The sequence below is a fragment of the Mustela nivalis genome (genome assembly GCF_964662115.1).
Source record: "Mustela nivalis genome assembly, chromosome: 6".
Taxonomy (NCBI): domain Eukaryota; kingdom Metazoa; phylum Chordata; class Mammalia; order Carnivora; family Mustelidae; genus Mustela; species Mustela nivalis.
Window position 1 is genome coordinate 46,671,579 of NC_139025.1, and position 25,283 is coordinate 46,696,861.

The following is a 25,283-nucleotide window of genomic DNA, read 5'->3' on the forward strand; positions in this document are numbered from 1 at the left end:
TTTTTCCTTTTCTTTCTTTCTTTTTTTTTAATCAGCAAATGCTAAGTGAATTTTATTACTTATTTCTGCAACTTGTGGCATAAATAGTACAATGATATACAGTTTGGTTATCCCTTATTTGAGGAGATTTTTGGAAACCCTTATATTTTGGGCCCATAATCTCAGGTTTTAACACATCCCAGAATCTAAAGAATTAGCTGTATCATTTTACTATACTCTTTTATGTATCTTAAGTAGGTTTTCTTTCATCTTTGTGGATCTACTGAAATCAAAGAATCCGAACTGCTTGTTTGAATTTTTTGTTTTGAATACGAAGAAGTGTATTACTCTCTTCCCATGGTGTAAAATGTTACAATGACAGCTCTGAAGATTGAGGGCCCTGTACGAAATCGAGACTCAACAGCCTCCCTTGGCCAGCACTGTGTGGTTGATGCTGCTTAGCCCCTCTACACAATCATCAGAAAGCGTGCTTCATGCTGGTGTCCTTTGTAAATATAAGCAAATTACAGTGCATCTGCTCTGAACATGTCACTGCTTTCCTACAAATGCCACTCAGTACTGACTATGCTTTACGGACCTCTGATCTTCCCAAGTGAAGGAAAAAAAAAACAAAACAAGCTTCCCAAACTGTAGCAGGCACTCCTGCCACAAGAATAAAGAGCACAGTATAGGAAACAGAATCAATGGCATTGTAAGAGCGTTGTATGGTGACAGCTGGCAGCAACCCTTGTGGGGAACAGAGCATTAACGGAGCACTGCTGCACACTGAAACTAATGCAACGTAGTGTGCCAAGTATACTAGTATTAAAAAAAAAAAAAAAAAAAAAGAATTCCTGGAGAGGTTGTGGTAACACAAGTTCCTGGAATCTACTACCACCAGTTCTGATTCAGTAGTTCTGGGAGGGGGCCCCCAAATTTGCATTTCTTTCTCTCTCTCTCTCTCTCTCTTTTTTTTTTTTTGTTTGTTTTTATTTAAATTCCCATTAGTTAACATTCAGTGTAATATTAGTTTCAGGTGTACAATTTACACCAACACTTACATACAATAAGGGTCTGGAATGCTGATGGTATTCTGTTTCTTAGTCTGAGTGCTGGTTACTTACATGTGTCTGCTTTGTGAAGATTCATTCCATCATCTGCTTTTAATCTGATTACTTTTCTCCATGTACATTATACTTTAACAAAGGTAATAAAAAGAGATACTGAAGAAGACCAAAGTAAATTGGGAGATAAACCCAATTGATCAATAGATCCAGTATAATCTCATTTTTTTTTAAAAAAGGTTTTTGTTTGTTTGCTTGGTTTTGGAACTTGGAAAACTTATTTAAAAATTTATATGGAAACACAAAGGAAGGCCTGCTTCAAGAAGAACCAGATGGGAGGTCTGAATGAACCAGGTATTATAAAACTACAGTAACTAAGACAGCAGGCCATTGGAACAGTACAGAGAGACCAGAAATGGAATACAAATCTAGAAACTTGCTATGTGACCAATATAAGACCTTTAATATCAATGGGGAAAGAAAGAACTTTCCAGGAAAATTTCAATTGGAGACAACTGATTATTTATTGGTAAAAATACAAAACTAGTTACCTACATCATACCATATGCAAAATAAATTATAGTTGGATTAAAACCTAAAAGTAAAAGGGTGCCTGGATAGCTCAGTTTGTTAAACATCTGACTCTGGATTTTGGCTCAAGTTCTGATCTCAGGGTTGTGAGATTGAGCCCCGTACAGGGCTCTGTGCTGGGCATGGAGCCTGCTTGAGGTTCTCTCTCTACCTCTCCCTCTGCTCCTTCCCCTCCTCTAAAAACACCAAACAAACCCAAAAGTAAAAGATAAAACTATAAAGCTTTTATAGAATAATATAAAAAAATATTTCATGATTCCAGGTTAGGAAAAAAAAATTCTCAAACAAGACATGAAAAAGCTTAATTATGAGATAAAAGCTTAATAAACTAGATTTGAATAAAATGAAAACTTGTATTCATTAAAAGTCACCATAAAGATACTGAAAGGAGCAATTACAGAATGGAAGGAGATTTTTGCAACACACAGAACTGACAAAGTATCAGTCGGTCAGACATCTTCAATAAGAGAAGACAGACATTTTATGAAAAATCTAGGTGAAAGACTTGAACAAAAACTTTATAGAAAGAGAACTTCCGGGTGCCTGGGTGGCTCAGTGGGTTAAGCCTCTGCCTTCACCTCAGGTCGGGTCCTGGGATCGAGCCCCTCATCGGGCTCTCTGCTCAGCAGGGAGCCTGCTTCTACCCCTCCACCCCATTCCCCACCTGCCCCTCTGCCTACTTGTGATCTCTGTCAAATAAATAAAATCTTTAAAAAAAGAAAGAGAACTTCCAAAGAGCCAATAAATGTATGAAAACGTACATATGAAAATGTATGAAAACATCATTATTATCAAGAAAGAAAACATATTAAATCCTTAATGAGATGCCATTACAAGCTAAACAGAATGGCTAACACCTATAAAGTCCAAAAATAGAAGCAAAGTGATGGGAGCTACCACACAAGGCTGTTGTGTGGTGTAAACTGGAAAACAACTTTTATAAATAGTAAAATCAGAGGTACACATACCCTGTAATGCTGCCATTCCACTCCTAGGTATATGCTGACACAATGTGTCCAACAGAATACATGATAAGTATAGTCAAAGCGGTACTCTTTGTTTGTCATAGATAAATCTGGAAACAACCCAAATGTTCACTGACAGCGTTTATTCATACAACAGAATGCTATTTGCCAATGAAAACGTATGAATTGCAGCAACACAAAGAGCAAGGCTGAATCTCAAACAGAATATATCATGAGTGCTGTCCAGAACCCCTTTCCCAGGCCAGGGCTCCAGTCCTCAGCTCCTGTATTGGTTGCTAATGGCTCACAGCTGTCCCCTGCTCTGGACAATTTGCCCTTGGCCAAAAGGGCACCCCTGATAAACACAGGCCAAGACTTTTTATGACAAGCTGTCACAAGTATCTCAGTGGGACCACCACCATACTTTCCATGCTCCAGAGCTCTGTTGGGGATCAGGCTGAAGCAGAGACCTCGTCCCTGCTTAGCTCCTATCCCTGTCCCGCTTCCCTCCCCCACCTTTCTCCTGAGACCACGAGCTCCGCAATCACATACACCTGAATCCCTTTCCTCGCCTTTCTATGTGAGGAATCTGACCCGAGACATTTGGCTAAGCTAGAGAGAAAGACGCGCGAGACAGTAAACGTATTATATGATACACACATTAGTGGTAAAATAAAGCCAAAACGTGGGCACCCCCAGTGTCAGAATAGTGTTTACCTCTGGAGCTGTGATCAGGGAAGGCACACCACGGGCTTCTGGTAGTGGCATGTTCTATTTCTTGACCTGCACGGTGTTCCCGTGGATATTCACTTTGTAATTATTATTTAAATTGTATGTGCAAGTTTATGCACCACTGAGCGTGTATGATATACACAAAAGAAGAAAAACTTCCAAGTAATTAAAGAGTTTTTGTTGCAAGTTAAAATAAAAACATATTAGAGAAGATGAACTGTTTAATTCGTGCTTTCTTACTTTTGTTGAGATTTTCCTTGTAAACGAATATATCAAGGCTTGTAAATAAACTATTTCATGTATCACATTTATCAATAAAGTACGCTCTGTATTCTTTTTTTTAAGATTTTTATCTTTAAATAGTCTCTACACCTAACATGGGCTCAAACTCACAACCCCAAGATCAAGAGTCATATGTTCTTCCGACTAAGCCAGCCAGGCGCCCCGGGCTATGGATTTTTATGTCATTGGTAGATCCATGAATTTAATAATAATGATTCTATTAGTTATTTATAACTGCTGGAAAAATTAGCCCCAAATTAATAAGAAGCATTAAGAAAACACTTTCTCTCACCATTTCTGTGGGTCAGGAGTCCCGGCACCGGGCAGAGCTGGGTCCTCTGGGTCTCTCCCGAGACTGTAGTCAAGGTGTTGGCTGGCACTGGAACTACCTCAAGGCTGAATTCCGAAGGCTGCACTTCCAAGAATGCTAGCCGGTTGCAGGATTCATTTCCTTGAGGGCGAGTTGTCCTGGGGGCATTAGCTCCTTGTGGGCAGCTGGCTGAGCGACCTTCCTCCTTTTTTTGCCTTGTGAGCCTCTCACAGCCAGGCAGCTGATTTCCATTAGAACAAGCAAGGCAAAAGCCAGTCTTTTTTGTTGACTTAATCCAGATGTTCACATCCCAGTTCTTTTTTGTTGTATTCTGTTCATTAGAAGCAAGTTTCTAGGTCCAGCTCACACTTGAGGGGGAAGGATTACACAAAAGCACAAACACCAAGACAGCGATCACTGGCCCCTCTATTAGAAGATGCCCACTACAAGTGATACAAATCACCAGCTGGCTCGTCCATTGTAGCTTGGAGAATTGCTAGCTATTATTAAACAAACAAAACCCTGACGGATACTCGTCCCTCCATGATCACAGTATACAGAATTTTGCATGCACAAAGTAGCTAGATCACCAACTACCATCTAACAGCCAGAGATTCTGTTCCTTCTGACTTTGATTTGGGGCTCCTGTTTGAAACACTGTTCATGTTCTCTGCCCACCACAGTTTTACATATGAAATGGATTTTCCTCAGTTATACAAGCTTCTGGTTGAACCTCTCTGTATGAGCTGCTCTGGAGAACCAATGCATGATTTTCTTGAGATGACTTTAAGACCACAAAAGTGAACTGTGAGTCTGTATCATAGCCTATGCTTAAAAACAGACCATCCTAAATATACTTTTCCTACCGAATACAAATTCAAGCTTTGAGTTATGTGGCCCCAGGAATATATATTTAAACAAATTTCTTTTTGCCTCTTTGATCTACCTTTGATTGATGGGAGGGAAAATCATCCATGCCAACAGTGATTTTTTTTTTCATTCCTCATGTTTCTAGTGTTTTTTCTTTGTATTTTTATTGTCACATTATTTTGCTAAAATAAGTCCATGCTGTACGGTATTCACTACTGATTCTACCTTATAGGCCCAAATTGATTTTTTTAACCACTTAACCATTTAAAAATTTTACTGCCTTAAATTCTACTTGGCCTGATACTATTTTTATTCACATTTGAAGGATAGATCTTTGGTCCCATTTTAGTTTTGGTGGGTCATTTTATTTTTCATGTGCCAATCATAATCAGTAAATCATTGATTGCTCTTTGTCTTCTTAACCTAATCGAGAATTCTCTGGGTAGGCTTTAAATTGGGGAAAATTTATGGGGGCACCTGGGTGGCTCAGTGGGTTAAAGCCTCTGCTTTCAGCTCAGGTCATGATCCCAGGGTCTTGGGATCAAGCCCCACATCAGGCTCTCTGCTTGGCAGGGAGCCTGCTTCCTCCTCTCTCTCTGCCTGCCTCTCTGCCTGCTTGTGGTCTCTATCTGTCAAATAAATAAATAAAATCTTTTAAAAAAAATAAATAAATAAATTGGGGAAGATTTAAAAAGTCCTTCCCAATTCGTTATGAATTACGTTGCCTGGCACTTAGTATTTTCATATTCTATTTTGTACTGATATGAAATTGATTTCGGTTTTAGCAATTAAGTAGCAAAAGAAAGAAAAATTAAGTTTATTTCCTATTCTCCCTTTATTTGATTCCAAACACTCTATAACCAGAGCATGATGGATTCTGAACAACTTCACTGCAAATATTCTTAAGATTGGACTGACTCCCAAGTGCATGCAGTTTTAAAAATTGTCTGGAAGGTTGAATCTTCACCTAGCTGATATCAGGTGAGAGTTGCTGATTTGTTTCAACAAGTTTGAGAGTTGTGGAAAGCCAGGGAGGACAAGTCCTAATTATATGCCATTGGTTAGCTATGAGCTCAGCTTTACTCCACCTGCAGGCAGGTCTGGGAATAACCAAATCAACAATTTCAGCCTCACTCATGAGACCTATTAAATGAAACACACAGGGACTCCTGGATGGGTCAGTGGATTAAGCCTCACTCAGCCTTTGGCTCAGGTCATGGTCTCAGGCTCCTGGGATGGGGGCTTTCCATTGGGCACTCTGCTTGGCGGGGAGCCTGCTTTCCCCTCTCTTTTTGCCTGCCTCTCTCATACTTGTTATCTCTCTTTCTGTCAAATACATAAAATCCTAAAAGAAAGAAAAAAAAAAGGGGGGGGCAGAAAACAGTCTACTCCTGTAAGGCAAAATTGCTTTTACAATCTTAAAATTGCCTACTATATTTTTTACATTGTTAACTACAGCTTGCATTTCCTGGATAAAACTAAAACACATGTTAATTTCCACAATGTGCAGCAGTAGGAAAATGTGGAACAAAAATATTTTCTCCTGCATTTATTATTTTCACCTTTGAATGGCCTATGAGAAAAATCTTATATGCTGGAACAAGCACATGCCTGTCAGATAGAGGGCTCTCTGACCAAGTTACTGCACCCTCTTATTGAATATGATTAATGTTTTTCAGAAGTCATGGGAGAAAACACCTTTTATTCAATAAATATTTTTAACCTTTCTATAGTCCCTGTCAGTTATTAAGGGAAAAAAAGAAAAATAGGTAATATCTAGCCCCGCATCCACCTTTTAAAGCCTGGAAGGGAAGATGAAATGTATGATGTGTTTTTAAAAATATTTTTAAAAGTTAAATTATAAAAGTTTAAGAATAGCTTTACATATTTTATTGGAGATTTCTATTCTCTACAGAGCTAAAAAACTATTAAATTCTAAATGAAAGCTCACCTTTATATATCATCTCTGATAATATTTCTGTGAATGAATGTCTTTTAGGTGGTTTTCTTTCACAACAGAACCACCGTTAGCCTGAGACATCAACGTGCATCTGCAGGAGGCTATGAAGGAACACATGTGGGCCAAAGTCCCATCATGCTTGGTAGTAAGCATATGGAAGGGTCAGTGATGGCTGCCTGTATGGAAATGTTGTAACTGCCTTAAGAACATTCCAAGTAAAAAATGCTATTGGGAGTCAGGTGTGAGTGATTAGCTGCAGCTGAAAAGATTGGAGAATCAGGTTGGAGAAACATTAGGAACAGAGTCTATTGCAGATTTTTGTTGTTCTCTCCTTTTTGCATGGAGCAGAGGTTCACAAACTTGATCACGCGAAGGGCATGTGAAGACACAGTTTGCTGGGCCCACCCCAGGAGACTCTGATTCAGTAAGTCTGAGGTGGGGCTGGACACATTCCAGGAGGTGCTGACGCTGAGCAGCACTGGTCTGGAACACAGAGATCTTCAGTCAAAGGTGCAAGCAGGCTGTGTGGCTAGTGAGTGCCTGGGGTGATCCAAGTGCTTACTGTTTGTGGGACTCCTTCTTTAGGGGATAAAGTTTCAAGAATACCTGGCCCAGTCAGCTTTTGACAGATTACTGGAACTAAATTAACCATCCTAATAGGTGGCCATGTGTTGTCTTGGCTGGGTAGTATGTAATTAAAAGCCACAGGTAATCCAGCAACTTCACTGGAATCAGTGGTTGCCACCCTCTGTTCCAGAGAACTAGCAATATAATAAAAAAAAAAGTAGGGAGAAGGACTTTTCTCAGAATTTTCCCCTTTCCTAACTGTTCTTGAGTGTACTGAAATAAAGAAGCAGAAAATGGCCAAATATATGCAACTGAAAGAGAAACAAAAGGCCTGACTGAATCATAAATTGGAATCCTTCCCGTCAGCTCTACCTACTAAAACGCTGTGTGAATCACATCTCCCTTCCCACTGCCTGAGTTCAGCTCCTCCTCACCTGCTTCCCTCCCTTGCAGCTGGGCACTCCCAGGCCTGCGTATGTGGGTCTCTGTGCCCCTCCAAGTAGAAAGATCGTAAGAAGGGGCCCATTCCTCTGAACTGAAGTAGCCCTCAGCCAGGTGAGCAGGGCTGGGCTCTATTTCAGTCCCGCTCACTTAGCCAGCGCCCTGGTCTAGTGCACGGACTGCACAAATGCATGGGGCTCCAGCGCACCTTCTCCCCTCCACCTGGTGCCCTTCCTGTCCCACTCACAGTTCATGTCACCAGCACAATCTTCCTCAAATTCCAATCTGTTTGCACACTGGCTTCCAAGTCTCCAACCTTCCACCACTGCACTCACCATTCTATATGCTATGAGAAACCTGTCTCTCTTTTCAGCTTTTTGGCCACCTTTGCTCACCATTCCCAAGCTTCTGCCAAATGGAGCTACTAAGTAAGCCTGGACATGTCCTAATGGCTTTGTACATACTATTCATTTAAACTAGAAAGCCTTTCCTTCCTTCATGTCTTTCCCCTATGGTTGCTTGGCTAATTTCTAGTCATTCTTTTAAAAAATAATTTTATGTAAAAGAAATATGGACTTAATTTAAAACTTGAAAAATGCAAAGAATTATGGGGAAAGTCTGTATTAAAAGGTTAACTGTGCTTCACATTCTGATTCTTTTTTTTTTTTTTTTTAAGGTTTTATTTACTTGGCACAGAGATAGAGAGTACAAGTAGGCAGAGCAGCAGGCAGAGGAGAGAGAGAAGCAGGCTCTCCACTGAGCAGGGAGCCCAATGTGGGGCTGGATCCCAGGGCCCTGAGATCATGACCTGAGCTGAAGGCAGCTGCTTAACCAACTGAGCCACCCAGGCAGCCCACACACTTCTGATTCTTTGATTGATTTTTTCCAGGTATTTTCTATGCATATATATTTATGGATCATACCTTAAAAGTTTGTATTGTGCTTTATTCATCTAATATTACATTGTAAGATTCTTTCTCAACTTGTATAAATTATTTGAAAACATCTTTTTTTTAATGGCTACATAATTCTCGTGTTTGTGTGTGTGTTTACAATGGAGCCTTGAACACTGTGAGTTAGGGACACCAGCTCCGCCCCTATAGTCAAAAACACACGTGTAAATTTTGACTCCCCAAAACCTAGCTATGAATACCCTACTGCTGACTGGAAGCCTTACAGATAACCTGAAGAGTCAATTAACACTTGTATTGTATATTATATGTTATATACTGTATTCTTACAATAATAACTTTTTCTTAAATTTTTTTGTATGTCTAGTCTACATAGTTCGTCAGTGACTTTTTCCAAATTGTTGCAAATATCCAAACAATTTTCCAATATAAAAAAGAAATCCACAAATCAGTGGACTTGACAGTTTAAACTTGTCTTGTTTAAAGACCAACTGTATAGTATTTCTGAAGTTTGTTTTAATCCTTGTTCGTCTTTAGATGGTTTCCTTGTCATATTTTTCCTATAATACATAATGCTACAAAGAAGAGTTTAGCCCATAACTAAGACAGCTCCTCTGATTATTCTAGAAAATTCTAGAGTGGTATTACCGGAATGGTAGAACAGAACACTTAGATTCTTGTTACATGCTGTTGGGTTGCTATCCAGAAAAGGTGGTCAAATTTATAAACTCACCAGTCATGTTCCTCTTACTTAAAAACAGCCTCTCTCTCATTGAGGCTCATAAACTCGGGGGGTTTTGTCTTTGATAATTTGATTTTAGTTTGATTAGACTGGAAATTTTTCTACATTATTAAACATATGTAGTTCTCCTTTTATAAACTCTTTCCTACATTTTGTATTTATCAGAAAGGATCACCAAAGGATGCCTGGGTGGCTCATCCGTTGAGCGTCCGCCTTTGGCTCAGGTCATGATCCCAGGGTCCTGGGATTGGGTCCCACATTGGGCTCACTGCTCGGTGGGGAGCCTCCTTCTCCTTCTGCCTGCTGCTCCCCTGTCTGTGCTCTCTCTGACAAATAAGATGAATAAAATCTTAAAAAAAAAAAAAAAAAAGGATCACTAAGTTCCCTGGATAAAGCTACTCTTTGGAGTAGCTTTGTTTAGAGTAATAGAAATGTGAATAGAAGAGCATATAAAAGTTCACACATTAAAAATTCACACTGTTAAGCCGCTAGAGAATGAAATACTACTGGCAACTGTTCATTCAGAAAAGAAAGCTAAACACGTTTCTTTCATTTAAAGAAACTTCCTCTGCGCGATACTATAAAATTGTTTTTATTGATTCATTTGATAGCTTGATAGTTACCATAGTTAACCTTCCAAAAGGAAAACACACACAAAAAGGGGTACTTCCTCTGACAATACAACACATATTATATTTACACATTAAATATACAAGTGAAAGTTAAACTTGAAAACAAATGCACTTTTTATCATGTGATACTCTAAATTACAGCTTGTATATTCCTGATTTGGCCATTTCACAGTTTTGCTATGCCACACACAAACACACACACACATATATCCAAGTTAATATATTTCTGAGACAAACCAGAGGTTTGCTCTCTGGGGTTTTCAGTGGGGTTGCTGCTAAGCTGGAAATAAGTCAAATATTCTTATCTTTGGAAGGGATGGCTGAGTAGGGGTCCTGGGACTATTCAAATGTACCAGCTCTCCAGCTCAGAGTCTGAGTGTGTTGGAGTACAAAGGGACCCCAGAGCGGATGAAAACTAATATTCCCCATATGTTCTTTTACCAAAGGTGGAAGTTCTTACCTACAAACTGGGCTTAGAGTTTCTTGTTTGGTTTATTAGCTGCAGCTGTATTTTCCCCTCTTCTTCCTTTTGGCCATAGTGTTGTAAACCTTTGTAAACATGTAAATGTACAATTAAAGTGCTTGGTTGTGCTCCATTTGAGCCACATCCTGCTCTAGGTTTGAAAGCACAGCTCTCAGGAACCTCAACATGATCTCACGGTTTCCACAAAGAGCAGAATATGGCTGTTAATAGGTAGATGTTAAGGTTGTTGTTACCACCTACCCTCGAATGAGGCTGACTGAGTCCTGGGTGGGCTTTACTCTGTGTTGAATACCCTGTTGCCTCACGCAGCCAAACGCAGTAAACATGATTCTCTGGTAAGTCACACATCCCTGTATTTCAAAGAAGCATAGATCCCTCCTGCAAAGGATCTGTCAATATGATAAACTTATAAAATGAAGTTTCCAGAAATTAGAACATTTTGTAACCCACTCCCAAATTTTGATACCTTAACACCCAAGAACCTAGACTCCAAAAGAGGAAAAACTAATTTTTCTTCTCTGGGCTGTGGTCACACCCTGCCTTGTGTCTACTTGTTTATGGATCTCCTCCCTACATGAGCCTCCAGAGGGTGGCTGGGAAAGTCTCTCCAAACTTTGACCTGGCTGTGTTCCCCACCTCACTTCTCTGTGGAGCATCTGTAATTCAGGCTATTGTCATACAGAATAAACAAATCAGGTTTCAGTAAAAATGAATAGGGTAAGAAATTTTAAGAACACATATCACATAATTGTAAACAGTGGTGTTTCTTTTGGATTTGAATAAAGACCCTGAGGTCTCTAGACGTCTCTAAAAAATTAGGGACACCAAGCACAAACATTGGAACAATTAATGTCATCACTTTGAGACTTTTAACACTAGTTACAGTATGTGAAATTGTAGTTGCTGTTTAGAATTCGAAAACTTCTACTGGACTGGCTCATGAACAGAAAGTGAACACACATTGTTAAAGATGTTATCATATAGTTTTGAAAATACATTTCGATGTTTTGTTATAGGACATAACTTAAATTTTTAAAGTTTTTTTCTTTAAACGTGGTTGTTTGACAGAAAATGTAACATATTCCTCAGCTTACCAGAGACTGGGTAGTAAAACAGTGTCACAGACTGGACTCCATGTTAGTTCGGCAGGAATTGTTGGGCCAATTTCTGTACGTAAGAGGCCTTATGAAAATCTTGTGAAAAAACATCCGAAATACTGATGTTCTGAAAATTATGAAAATCCAAGGGTCCACAATGGAGATTACAGACAGAAAACGCAAGGCTCGGAGGTCTTCCATTTCTTCAGAGTTTCCATCTATCTCATGGACAGTTTTAAATGCTCCATAGTAAGCACGATACTGTTTTAAAGAAAAACATCCCATTATGATATTGAAAGGCTTGTGGAAGAAATAAATGCACTTAACCTTACTTTAAAAACATTAATTTTGTATGAACATGGCAACTTGGTTTGGAAGATTCATCTTGGATAGATGTATTAGCCGCAAAATCTACTGCAGTGACGGGGGTGAGTGAGGCGGCCAGCAGATGTAGGGCTGAGCTGAAGGGGAGTAGAAGGGAGGTACTCCTGGGAGCCCTGGTCTCAGGCCCTGGAGGCTGTTCCGCCTGCTGTGATGCTGCAGGCCTGAAGTGTCCAGGTCCCCGCCATGCAGAGGGGCATATCCAGTCCACTGAATTTTTTTTTTTAAGATTTTTTAAATTTATTTATTTGTCAGAGAGAGAGAGAGAGAGAGCGTGCACACACAAGCAGGGAGAACAGCAGGCAGAGAGAGAAGCAGGCCTCCGCTAAGCAAGGACCCGCCCCCAGAAGTCGAAGTCGTGCTCAATCCCAGGATCTCCAGACCATGACCCGAGCCAAAGGCAGAGGCTTTACTGACCCAGGTGCCCCAGTCTACCTAACCTTTTACAAACAGGGTCAGCACACTCCCCAAAACACAGAGGTTTTCTTTTCTTCCATTCTCCTTTCTCTCTTCTGCCTGCTTCCTGTCTTCTTATTAGCCCAGAAATAAGCCTTACTTGTGAATGTCATGTGTTACGGAGACAACAATGATACAGAAACTTTTAGTCAACATAAAGAGACAGGAAATACTCCAGTAAGATTGGAGGAGACTTATAAAAGGACCTGTTTGACTCCTGTGAATTACTTATTCTTAGAATAATGGTTACCTTTCTGCGATTGACACCCTCTTTTCAAACTAGAACACATACACACATACACACATACACACACACACAGAAATATAAGCCCACTTTTTGTGCCTGACTGCCCCTATTGTCTTGATCCTCCCTAAGGTGTCTGGCCTCCTTGGAGCCATACAAACTGCCCTCTCCCATGGCTTTACCTGCCATTGAGCCAAAAATGGCAAACACTTCAATTAAAACTACAGTTGCCTCCCACTCTGTTGGAGGCCAACTATTCTGTTCCCCATGCTTACTGAGATTCTAAATCCATAATGGGACAAAATGGGCTCTAATGGGACAGAAAATATATAAACTCAACATCTGTGGAAGGGGATATGAATAACTGCCCAGACCAGACCCCTTTGGGGCAGTTAAGGAATATGATATGTGTTTTCCCATAATTGTTCCTTACCTTGTGCTCTCATTTTTATAGAACATTTCAGTAGGCTCAGATATTCCCATCTCATTCCCATTAAGAAGATATACTCATAGGGTACCTGGGTGGCCCAGTTGGGCCTCTGACTTGGGTGCAGGTCATGATCTCAAGGTCCTAGGACTGAGCCCCGTGTTGTGTTTCCCATCAGCATGGAATCTGCTTGTCTCTTTCCCTTTCCCTTTGCAGCTCCCCCCATTTTGTTCACACACTCTTTCTCAAATATATAAAATCTTAAAAAAAAATATGTATTCATATCTGAATGCCCTCTCCCATCATCATTGATTATATTACTAATAATAATGGCTAGTGCCCATGTAGAGCTTACTATATCCAGGCACTGCTCTGAGCATTTTATTTTAAAAACTTCTTTTCACCCTCACAAAAATCCTCTGAAGTAAGGATGATTGTTATCTCCATTTCACAGATGTAGAAACTGAACATTTTACTTTAAAATCTTTTGGATTTTACATGCCCAAATCCTTGCTCCTTTCAAGGTCTGTCTCAAATATTGTGCCCTTCAAAGCCTCTTTGAGGTAGTGGCTAAGCCCATTAACTTTAGAGTCTGACTATAGGGTTGGATAAAATCCTCTAACCAGCTGTGTGAAATTGGGCAAGTTATTCCATTTCCTCATCTACACAACAGGGAGAACTGTACCTATCTTACTTTTGTAACTGTTGAAAGTCTGAATAAGATGGTATGAGTAAGTCCTTGACAACAGGTCCTAGCACATAATAAGAACTCAAAATTTGCTATTTTATCAATTAGTATTGACGCCTTTTCTCCTCTAAACTCTCTTATGGCCCCAATCACTCCACCCCTCACCCAGTATTCAGCTTTGGTGGGCAGATGTGATTTTTTATTTATTTTACATAGCCACAATGAACTATAGTGTCTTGAACATTGTAGGTACCAGTTGAATTTGATTAATTGACAATAGGCTCTACACTAGAGCTGATTTAAAAAGCAAATACTTCATATAAGTTTGTTTTTACATTTGCTCCTTCCTCTTGAAAGTGGAGGGCAGCCTAAAACAATCCCAACTGTTTCAGAATACTTGATTAGTTGGGATCAGAGTAGTGAAATGACACCTACATAACTAGAATCATTCTATTTCTATGCACTATATATCCATGTCAATTCTATTGCATATAATTAGGTTATCTGTATTTTCAAGTCACCTGATTTATATTAGAAATGTATTGTTCTACACCTGACTTTTTAATTTTATTTTTATTTTTAGAGTTTACTAAAAACGACAGAAATTAATTCATTTATGACAGTGACCTAAGTACATAATCTATTAATTCTGAAAAAGGTATCAATGTGAACATAATTTAGACTTTCAAAAAACCTCTGTTGCTCAGTACTATCCTCTAGAACACACTTTATAAACTGCTCCTATAAAAGATGGCTAGATTAGTAAATAACCTCAGAATATACACCGCACGTGTTTAAAGTAGTTCAATTTACACAGGGAATTGGTGTGAGAAGAGCTCCCTCTATTGAATCTGAGAGTCCATGAAAAAATGTTGCTATTGTCAATTTGCTTGAGACTCATGCAGCAGGACATCCCTGCTTAGGAGAGCTCTCTGAATTCTAATGCCCCTTCCACCCAGTTTATCCATCACAACACCCTAGACTTCATCTTCTGCTCTAGTTGCTCTGGTTGAAATCCAGTTTCAACCCTTTTCCCTGGGCCCATGGCTTGCCCACCATCCCTTACATACCTCTATACCTCCTTTGAAAGGAGCATCCCACCCATTCTTTTTGTCCACCTGAATGAAATACATACTTGAGTCATCTCAAAACATGCAGGATGTCCTCTATTACATCTCTGACTCCATGGACTGGAAATATGCAATTACACAAGCTCATACTTATCTTCTCCTGGCTTGTCAACCTCTCAAGCTATTATGTCCAATTTATCATTAGATCCCTCTCTCATCTGTCCCCGCTCCCCTACCAACCTCCAATACATTGTAGGTCTCTAAGGTAAAATTAATTTTGATGAAAATACGTTTTATGCATTAGAGAACGTACTGCAAACAGCTTCTAAAGCTGATCCCATATTCTTTGTATTTTCTTCCTGAGAAAGTTTTCAAGGTGGAAACTTGAAAATTCAATTTGGGGAAGTATCTTGCTCTAATGCAGCATTATAGCAAAATTAATTTTAAAAAATCAACCCTCAACACACTTTTCATTAGCTTAATGAAATACAATATTCATGCTATGAGCAAGGTTTCTTTTTAAGGTTCTTTTCTCCCTTCATACATAGCCTCAGCGAGGAGCCTGCTTCTCTCTCTCCCACTCCCCCTGCTTGTGTTCCCTCTTTCACTGTCTCACTCTCTGTCAAATAAATAAATCTTTAAAAAAAAAAATAAGTAAAACTGAGTTTAGAAAAGATAAATGAGTCACCGTCACAGTTATTAAGGGAGAAAGGCTAATTCAAACCCATGTATTATGTTAAAGCCATTATACTTTCTGAAAGTTATAGTTCCTGTGAAGAATGCTATCTGCATTGCATATCTTTGGAATGTTATAGTTCTTTATAAAATCATTTTCAAATCCATTATTTCCTTCCATCTTCGCAATTCCTTATAAGTTAGTTATTCAAGTCCCCTGAGAGACATGTCCAAATGCAATGTTCTTGTATTATGCTCTATTATGTTCTTTTCTGCATTATTATCACTAAGACATTCAAACTGAGGACATAATATCCATGCATTTGGCTACTGTCTGCTTTTTCACAGCATAGGTAAGTAAGGCTATGAGTTTAGAGCAGAGGTCTGCAAACATTCTCTGTAAAGAGCCCAAGAGCAAATATTTTAAGTTTTATAGATCAAGGGGCAAATGGTGAATATTTGGTAGGTACTTTTATAACAAGAGCAAAAACACATTTCCACAACTTTCATTGATGAAATTTAAAATGTAATAATAATTAAACACTTTTGGGATGCCTGGGTGGCTCAGTTGGTTAAGCAACTGCTTTTGGTTTGGGTCATGATCCCAGTGTCCTGGGATGGAGTCCCACATCTCCCATCTCCCTCAGACTCTGCCTGCCATTCTGCTGCCTGTGCTTGCACTCTCTCTCTCTGACAAATAAATATATAAAATCTTTAAAAAATTGATTAAGTACTTTGGGGGGGGTTAATTCATATCTACTATGGAGAAAAACCAAAAATTTTTTTTCTTGAAATAGTATTTGAGTTAATTGGGGCTTAGAGTTCCTGTTCCTGCACACTATCATCAAATTGATTGCAAAATCGATTCATTTGCCAAAACTATTCTTAATTTTATTCACTATACAAAAACATTAGTAGGATGAATTTGAACTGTGGGCTGTGGTTTGCCAAGATTAGATCCCTGGACCAGCAGCTTTTTACCTCACCTGGGAATTTGTTAAAAATAAGAATCCTGGGGCACCTGGGTGACTCAGTGGGTTAAGCCTCTGCCTTCAGCTCAGGTCATCATCTCAGGATCCTGGGATCAAGCCCCTGCATCCGCATCCCACATCAGGGCTCCTCTGCTCAGCAGGGAGCCTGCTTCCGCCTCTCTCTCTGCCTGCTGCTCTGCCTACCTGTGATATCTCTCTCTGTGTCGAATAAGTAAATAAAATCATAAAAAAAAAAGAATCCTTCAAAAATACCTGAATCAGAAACTCTGGAGGGTGGGGCCCAACCAGCCCGACTGGTGATTCCCAGCAGGCTAAAGTTCGAGAACCACTGCTAAATATCTACCTCAGTATCTTTTCTATACATAGAAATATAGATTTGTACATTTTTGGTAATTCTGATCTTAACCCTGCATGATAATGCTACAAACAACTCTTCTCCCACATATCAAGACCTTCGTTTAAGGAAAATCATTGTATTTCACCTTTATCCAACCTTGAAAGTGACATCCAAAATTGCTACATTGTCGTAAGAAACTTAACATTTCTATTCACAGAAGTCTCAGCGTTCAAAGGCGCTGAACTGGCAATGAATTTATTTAAATGTTGTTCATGCTGCACAAGCACACTGGGGCTGGGGGAGAGGAGCAACCCTCAAAAAGACTTCTCAGCATCAGCGGCTGCCAGAAGTCTTTGCCTGGACGCCAGCGGGAGATGCCTTCAAAACGCCTCGGTAATTCAATCTCCACCACCACCCCGGTCTGTAAACTGAAACCCGAGATAATGACTTTCATGTCACCTCGCTAGACGAGACAGGCACAAGACCTGTCAAGGCAGGTTATCAAAACGAAACCCCTGGCTGAACCGTACCTACACACCTGCTTGTCCAAACAGTCTCTCTGCCCGTATCGCCACCATCCTCCACGGCGGCAGCACCAGGAACAGCGGCCGCCACTCCTCAAAGTTTCCATAAGGCTGTTTAAAACTAAATGCGAATCGCCCTGGCATGATCACACGTTCCCTTACTCTCTTTCCATTTCGACACCTGGGGGAAAACTACCAGGTACCTTAGCCCATATCTGATGCCTTTGAAATCATAGGCGGGTCTAAGAAATAAAACATTACCTAGCCACCGGGAAAGAAAGGACTCTTACTGCCAAGAAGGAACCAAGCTCTGAAGCGCAAAAAAGACCCCGAGATCTTCCCAGAGGGAAGAAGAGAGGAGGGGGTGCTGCTAACCGGAGAAGTTTTGCGGGGCTAGGAAGACACCATCAGCCTTGGTCTTCCCCTTCCCTGTTTGGGCTCAACAAATTCTGTTCTGTGTCGTCGGGGCTGTGGAGGGAACCGGATCTGAGGAGCACCGACTACAAACCGTCGCGGCCGAGGGTGCAGCTCCTCCTGCGCGGCGTCCGACACGCTCCACCCTTCCCTCCCGCCCGGCCGCGCTCCAGTGCCTCCGCAGCGTCGGCGCGAAGGGACTCACTATTAAAGGCAGGGAGCACATAGTGAAAAGCACGGTCATGAGGGCCAGCAGCAGCAGGTGGTCCAGCTCCTCCAGGGGCTGCGCGGCCGCCTCCCGGTCGTAGCGCACCGGCTCGACGCGGCCCGGAGTGCCGCAGCGCGGGCGCCGCCGCAGCCGCCGGTGCATCTCGTAGAGGTTGCGCATGGCGCTCAAGTTGCACAGCACGATGGCGAGGACCAGCAGCGCCATGAGGCTGGCGTAGAGCACCGAGTAGCCCAGCACAGACAACGAACGCTCCTCGTGCACCATCTGGATGAAGCACCAGGTGCCGGGACAGTACTGCACGAACTTCCCGAAGCCCACGAAGGGCAGCGCGCAGAAAGCCAGACAGAAGGCGCCCACGACCGGCGCCACGAGCGCGCCGCGGCGCAGGGTGATGTGCCGTCGGTAGAAAAAGGGGTGCCCCAAGGACAGCCAGCACTCCAGGGCCATGGCCAGGAGCTGCAGCGTCGAGGCAAGCCCAAAGAAGGACATGAAGAAGGCGTAGGCTTGGCACAGGGAGCTGCCCGACGCGGGCGCCAGTCCCCACAGGCTCCGGTTCTGCGCGTAGGCGGCCAGCACGAAGGGGCTCACGAGGGATTTGCCCAGCAAGTCTGTGATCGTCAGGCCGCACACCAGCACGTAGAAGACCGAGGGCGGCGGGCGCGGCGGGCACGACCCCAGCCCCGAGCGTGCCAGCAGCCCGAGGGCCAGCAGGTTGCCCAGGAGGCCGGCGCTGAAGAGCACCCCGCCCATTGTCGCCGAGTTGCCCTTCTCCACCGAGGTGGTGTTGTGACAGCGGTAGGGCGGCGGCCGCATGGCGGGCAGCGCGGCGGACAGGAACGAGGCTGCGGGAGGGCCAGGGCCCCGGCGTCTGCGTGTGGGAACCCCTGGCAGCTCCGCGCGCGGCTCCGGACGCGAGGCTGCGCTGCAGAGGCAGCTCCACCGAAGCGAGGGTGTTCCTCACCGTCGGCGCCTCCTATCTAAACCCTCCCGTTACACCCCGCCTCTCGGGGCGGGCCGCGCGCCCGCGTGCGCTCCGCGCAAGGACATCGCGGATCCCGGGGCAGCAGCGCAAAGATCTCCACGCGGACGCGCCGGCCGCCAGGAGACTCAAACCTTCGTGCCCAGAGTCGGAAGGAAAGAAACATCGCCAGAGTTTGAGCACTCAAGGCGGGTCCTCCCTACTAGGCAAGAGAACTGCTGGAGTGGAAGGGAGAGAGGCGTGAGGAGGAGGTGGCGGCGGAACTCGTGAGGGGCGCGCGGAGGGTAGGCTGAGAAAAACCACGAGCTTTTGAATTCGTGGAGTAAGGAGGGGGTAAAGGTAACCCATATTTGCATAATACTTAAGCCTGAGCGCCCATCGCCCTCCAGGTCCGTGCAAGCTGAACAATGATCTTTACTTATTACGCGAGGAAAGTGAGACCTCGGGTGGTAAAGTTCTCTTTGCCCAAGATAACAGAGCCAGTAAGTGGCGGAAGTGGACCTGGAACCCGGATCTTGTGTTTGTAGAGTCCATCGGTCCTGCTTCCATGCCTTCTCCTCTGGAGAGGTTGGCTAGATTTTAGGGAAGTGGCTCCAGGAAAAACCAAGAAGAGATGCCAGCCTTGGGTACCATGAATCGCAGTGGCTGTGTGTAGACGGTAGGAGGAGTATAGTTAAGAGCACTAACGCTGTTTATCATATAGACCTGGGTTCGAGTCCTGCTTCTGCCTGCCGCTTACTGCTTTTGTGTCCCTGAGGGACTTAATTAACTTCTCAAGAAGTAACCCCTAGCCAGCCTGCTTGGCTTTTCTGAGGCGTAGGGATAACATTGGTAAAGTGCGGAAACTTAGGGACGCCTGGGTGGCTCAGTTGGTTAAGCCACTGCCTTCGGCTCAGGCCATGATCCCAGCCTCGGGGGATCGAGTCCCACATCGGGCTCCTTGCTCAGCGAGAGCCTGCTTCTCCATCTGCCTCTGCCTGCCACTCTGTCTGCTGGTGCTCACTCTGACAAATAAATAAATCTTAAAAAAAAAAAAAAAAAAAGTGCGGACACCTAGGAAGTGCTTGTTACAATGCAGTTGTCAGGATTCTCACCTGTTTTAGGAAGTCTGTTTTAGTAGCAGAAATTTAACTGCAGTCTTTAGCATGGATTTTGAAGCCAGAAAACAGTAGACTTGATTTAGAGCTTTCTCACTCTGTCTTGTGACTACTGGAAAGCATTTGTTCCCTTGCATCATAGAGGCAAGGGAGTTCATGCTGGTAAGAGTGATTTCTTTCTTTAACCCTTGATAAGGTAGGAGAGCAATTGGCTTTGAGAGTGGAATTTGAGTGGGATTAGGACCATATTACACAAACAAGTAGATTATGCTTGGTTTCAAGAACCTAATTCTTATGACCAGTGCCTGTTTTGATGGATAGATTGAGGGGGAGGGACCAGGACTCTTGACCTTTGATGTGAAAGCCAGAGAAGCTGCCTCCAGGCTGAAAGCTTGGCTGGAAATGCAGGCCATGGGGTAGAGATGAGAGTCCAAGCTTTGGAATTGGATAGTTCTGGAATTGGATAGCTGTGGCGCTGGGTTAGTTTACTCAATCTCTCTGAGTAAATCTCCTTGCAAATAGGATATGGGATTTATGCTGACCTCCTGGAGTTGTTGTGAAGTTGCAAAAACCCAATGTGTTTGGCAGAGAGTAATAATAACAATAATAATAACATCCATCAACATTAATAGGCCCTTATACATGCTGGGCACTTTCAAATCTTTTCACATCTGTTGATTCATTTAATAGAAAGCTTTCTGAGGGGTAAGTTCCCTTGTCTTCTACCTTCTACTTATCCCCACCTCCAGCTCTTAATGAAGATGATGGGTTTAGAAGACCATGACTTGAGTTGATGAAGTGTAAGAAAGAGCAGACTTTAAAACCAAAAGACACAAAATCTGATGGCATCTGAGGTCTCCTTTTCAGACAGACACACACACATACACATAAGCACACACACACATTTCACACTAATTATAGTGTGTTCCTAGTTTCCTGAAGTCCTACTATGGTGCCCAGAGGAGGCCCAATGGACTCTCACTTAGGAAACTTCCTCTAAGGATGTTGTCCAGTGGTGTTCTGTGAAGCATATCTACTCCACTTCTTTGCAGCCTTGTTGTTCTGTTACAGCTGCCTTCACCTCTGTACAAGATTAGTGCACGGGGTTGGGGGGGGGCAGAAATGTAAGCAACTTTTTAGAAACAACTCCAAAGAGTGACTGAAGGGAGAGCTGTGATCCTTGATAGTGTTTATATATGTCATGCTTCAAAGGCTGATGGCCTTGCATGGGTATAATTCAGGAAACCACATGTTTCCTCCTGGCTAACATAGCTGGCCTTTACCATGGGTTTTCCGGCTGCTTTCCTGCCCACTTCACTCTTATTAACCCTGCTCAGTTCTCTGTCTTAACTTCAGGGTCTCCGAAGAATTCTGATTTTACAAATTTACTGTTCAGGCAAGAAAAGTGTAATTTGTTCACACATCATTCATTTTTTGTGCTCGCTCTTTGGTGCCAGGCATCACAGTGAGGCATGTGGGCACTGAGCAGGGCACAGCAAATCAAGGAAGGCAGATGTCATGTCTTGTGACTTTTACATGGTTACAAATTTTTATATCAGTTTTCAGAGTAATATGCTAAACTTTTTTTTTCCAGTAAGAAGAAAACTTTTTTTTCTTTTTTAAGATTTTATTTATTTATCAGAGCTGGGGGGAGAGCAAGCACAGGCAGACAGAATGGCAGGCAGAGGCAGAGGGAGAAGCAGGCTCCCTGCCGATCAAGGAGCCCGATGTGGGACTCCATCCCAGGACGCTGGGATCATGACCTGAGCCGAAGGCAGCTGCTTAACCAACTGAGCCACCCAGGCGTCCCAAGAAGAAAACTTTTAATGAAAATATCTTGGGCCCAGTTATACAGTAAATTATCTTCATTATTTGCAGAACTGTATTAGGCAGCTTAATTGGCTTATAAAACAGTCTGGAAAAATATGCATGGCATAATGTGAGTGGATGAATCTGAATATATAATTATGACTTTGTAATTGTAAAAGACCTAGAAGTTGACATAGGCAAAGGAAACATTGACTTAAACTTGAGATGGTAGAAAATTTTCGTTTTGAGTTTCTGATATTTCCAATATAGTATCTGCAATAGGTACCTCAAAAGAATTTAAACAGAAAGCAAGTGTATGCTCGTGGCCTGGTTTTAGGAAGGGGAGGAGAAGGAAAAAGAATAGTGTTCCCTAAATCCTTCTTGACTCTGCTTCTCAATCTTATCCATCCCTCAGTCCTAATGAACTGCAAGCAATATTTCAAGTTGTGCATTGTGAAAGCAGAGAATGGAGAAGAGGAAAGCTAAAAAGAAAAGAACAAATTAGCTACTAAGTTTGGAGTATCTTCTGCATGCTCAAAGCCATGCTGAAGAAGGTTCTTCACATTCAGCAGGTAGGATAGAGCACAGCAGTAGGCTGATGATAGATAAGGTTTTTGGAGTCATACTGTGTGAATTCAACTCTCAGCTTTGCCCCTAAATACTTTCGCATGCTTGAACAATCTTCAACCTTTCTAAACCTCAATTTCCTTGTTTGTAAAAAAAAAAAAAAAAAAAATAGAGGGGAGGATAGGTAACTGTATTAAACCTGTGGGGTAGTTACATGGCTTAAGTGAAAGATTCTGCAGAGAGCAGTAGTTCTCAACCTTGGCTGCACTGTACAATCATCTAGAGAGAGTTTAAACATTTTTGATGCTTCAGCATCCCCAGCCAATTAGATCAGATTCCCTGGGGATGGTTTCCCGGCTTCAGTACTTTTGAAGGTCCCCTGTTGGTTCTGCTGCACAGCGAAGGTGAAAACCACTACTAGTTCATGGTCCTGGGAGGTGTGATGCTATGACCAGTTTTGTGCGGTTCTGCCAATGGGGTTAATATTTTCATTCCTGCCAACTGCACCAAAGAAGTTTTTTATTTCCCTTTTTGCAGGTGAAGAAAATGAGACTCAGGATAATAACTTCTTCAAGCTCACATAACTAATAAGTGATGAGGATAAAATGGCTTCTGGGTCTTTTGGATTCCTTAAGCCTCTGCTTTGGAGAGAAAGAGGAACACAGAAGATAAGACAGTGAGAGAAAAAGAACTCTGCGATTCCCTGTGTATGCCCAGAAGTTGGGAGGCAGAGCTACCAGCGGGGTCAGACAGCATTTCATACTGGCCGGCTAATATCTTGTGACTACGTCAGCACAAATATCATTTCAGCATCTGTTTGCTAAAATTTGCAGGTAGTGTAGTCAAGTCTTCATTTTGTCTGATCCTGATTTCAGCTTTATAGGGTCCCCCAAACTGTCGTCCAGCAAGAAATTCCATTGATGTCTTTTGTTGTCAAAGAGGGAGATTAAATCCTTCAGAGATTCTGGGGAGTGGAAGTACCTTGGCCAACCTCGGTTGACCTTTCGTGACCACATGTAGATCCAAATCTAAATCTCTGTATGTTCAGAGTTTAGAGAAAACATACTCTCAGTTTTAACTTGGCTGTAGCTTAAACCCTGAAGATCAGCATGAATTTTTGAAAATGTCTTTGGGTGATGACCTATGAGTAAATAAATGGTGGGTAATACATTTTTTAACTCAATTATAGGTTGTGACAGTTCACTGGATCCTGAGGTTTTCTGGTATTTTGCTTGTGGTTCTAAGGGATGTTGCTGGAAGTGTGGCCGGTTTCCTGTGAAGCAGACCCTGACATGGAGATTAGCATGTAGGATAGTTACTAAGGAGGGCTTTTGGATTGACACCTGTGAAAGGGAAGAAACAGAAGCAGGAGTGGATGGAGAGATTAGTCATTTTGTGATACAGTTTCAATGAAAGGTCTTACCGAAACCCACCAGGAACTAAGAAGCTGAAAGGGGCCCCAGGTTATCCTGAGTTGGAGATGAGGGCCTTTACACCTTGGGTGGGCCAAGCACTGGGGCCCAAGGGAAGGGCACGTGGCCTTAGGTGCAGCCAGGATCTTGAGACAAAGCCGTATTTGTAGGAGGCTGACAGCTAAGGGCTACGTGTCAGCATCTGGAGGAATAATTCATTTTGTTTGGGAGGTGTTCTGTGTGGCACATCGCAGTGACCACTACCAGGACAGTGTTGATGGGCATCTCAGCTGAGACCCATGGGCAGTGGCTCTTACACCGCACCTATACTATCTTGGGTTTAGAGGAGCCTCCCTATCTAGACCTTCGGCAAGACAGGTCCTTGACTAGGTGATAGCATTCAATGCTGTTTTTAAATTAATACCATTTTTTATCTAGCTTTCCTTAGCATAGTCTTGAATTTTTATTTCATTTCTCCGTTCACTCAACAATGTTCTTCAGTTTCTTCCAGAAGTTCCTCACCCTCATCCCTGCACCTAAGTGGCCCATTCTCTTGGGCTCTCTCAAATGTCCCATAGCATTTACTATATTGTGTTGTGTGTTTGCATGTTGAGGTGTGATTCTCTCAAGGGAAGGGGTCACATCTTTTTCAACCTCGTTCTCTCACCCCTATGTCCCAGCAGCACACACCACTAGCACCCAGTAGGCTCTCAGTAAATCTTTACTACATGAATGGATAACCATGATACCTTCTATTTTTCTTTGTCCTGATAAGGCTCTATTCTTGAGTCTTAAACAATTTTGATCTCTGATAATAAAAAGCTAAGATATTCTTCCATATTCAACTACCAGGCAGAAAATCCAGCTCAAATAAAAATAAGTTGCATGCAGATACAAGTCTGGGTCTCAAAACTGTTTCATATACCCGGCTATGGCTCTGGAGGAAGACCTAAAGGAAATAGTTGTGATTGACTTTTGAAATCAGTAGTTTCTCTGTGTTCATGCTAATTTATATGGAAGGTGAATTATTTAAAATAACACATTCTTAGTAGGAAACCTTGAGAACAAACAACTAGAAGAACTGGAAACTTCCAAGTTTAAGGATAAATTATTACTCGCAATATGATTGAGGAGAGAGATGGAGAAGTTATCTGCTTTAAATGTTTCTGTGATCATCTTGTGGTAAATGTGCTCTTAATTAATACAAAGTAATATGAGTCGAACAAACAATAATCTGCAGGCATGACACCTATCAAATGTAGTCAGTAAATGTCATCTAAGTGAGGAAATATGGTAAGGGAGTGTTGGAGAAGACTTTGATTTAGAGTCTGCGGAGTGAATGGAATGCGTTGTTG

General features: G+C 42.2%; 1 protein-coding gene across 2 annotated transcripts in view; it reads right to left on the reverse strand.

Annotated features, from left to right (window-relative positions):
* PTGDR (prostaglandin D2 receptor) overlaps nt 1-19,901 on the reverse strand; it is a 33,806-nt gene extending 13,905 nt beyond the window's left edge. The window contains exons 1-2 of one of the 2 annotated variants that reach the window (XM_082735178.1): nt 18,041-19,901; nt 11,625-11,888 (exon numbers count right to left, since the gene is read on the reverse strand). In XM_082735178.1, the coding sequence (XP_082591304.1) occupies nt 11,649-11,888; nt 18,041-18,877 (1,077 nt within the window). In that variant the 5' untranslated portion in view covers nt 18,878-19,901 and the 3' untranslated portion in view covers nt 11,625-11,648. Of the gene's footprint in view, nt 1-9,990; nt 11,889-18,040 lie in introns of those variants that run through there. The other variant, XM_082735177.1, reaches the window with a different exon arrangement.
* Nucleotides 19,902-25,283: the final 5,382 nt, after the last annotated feature.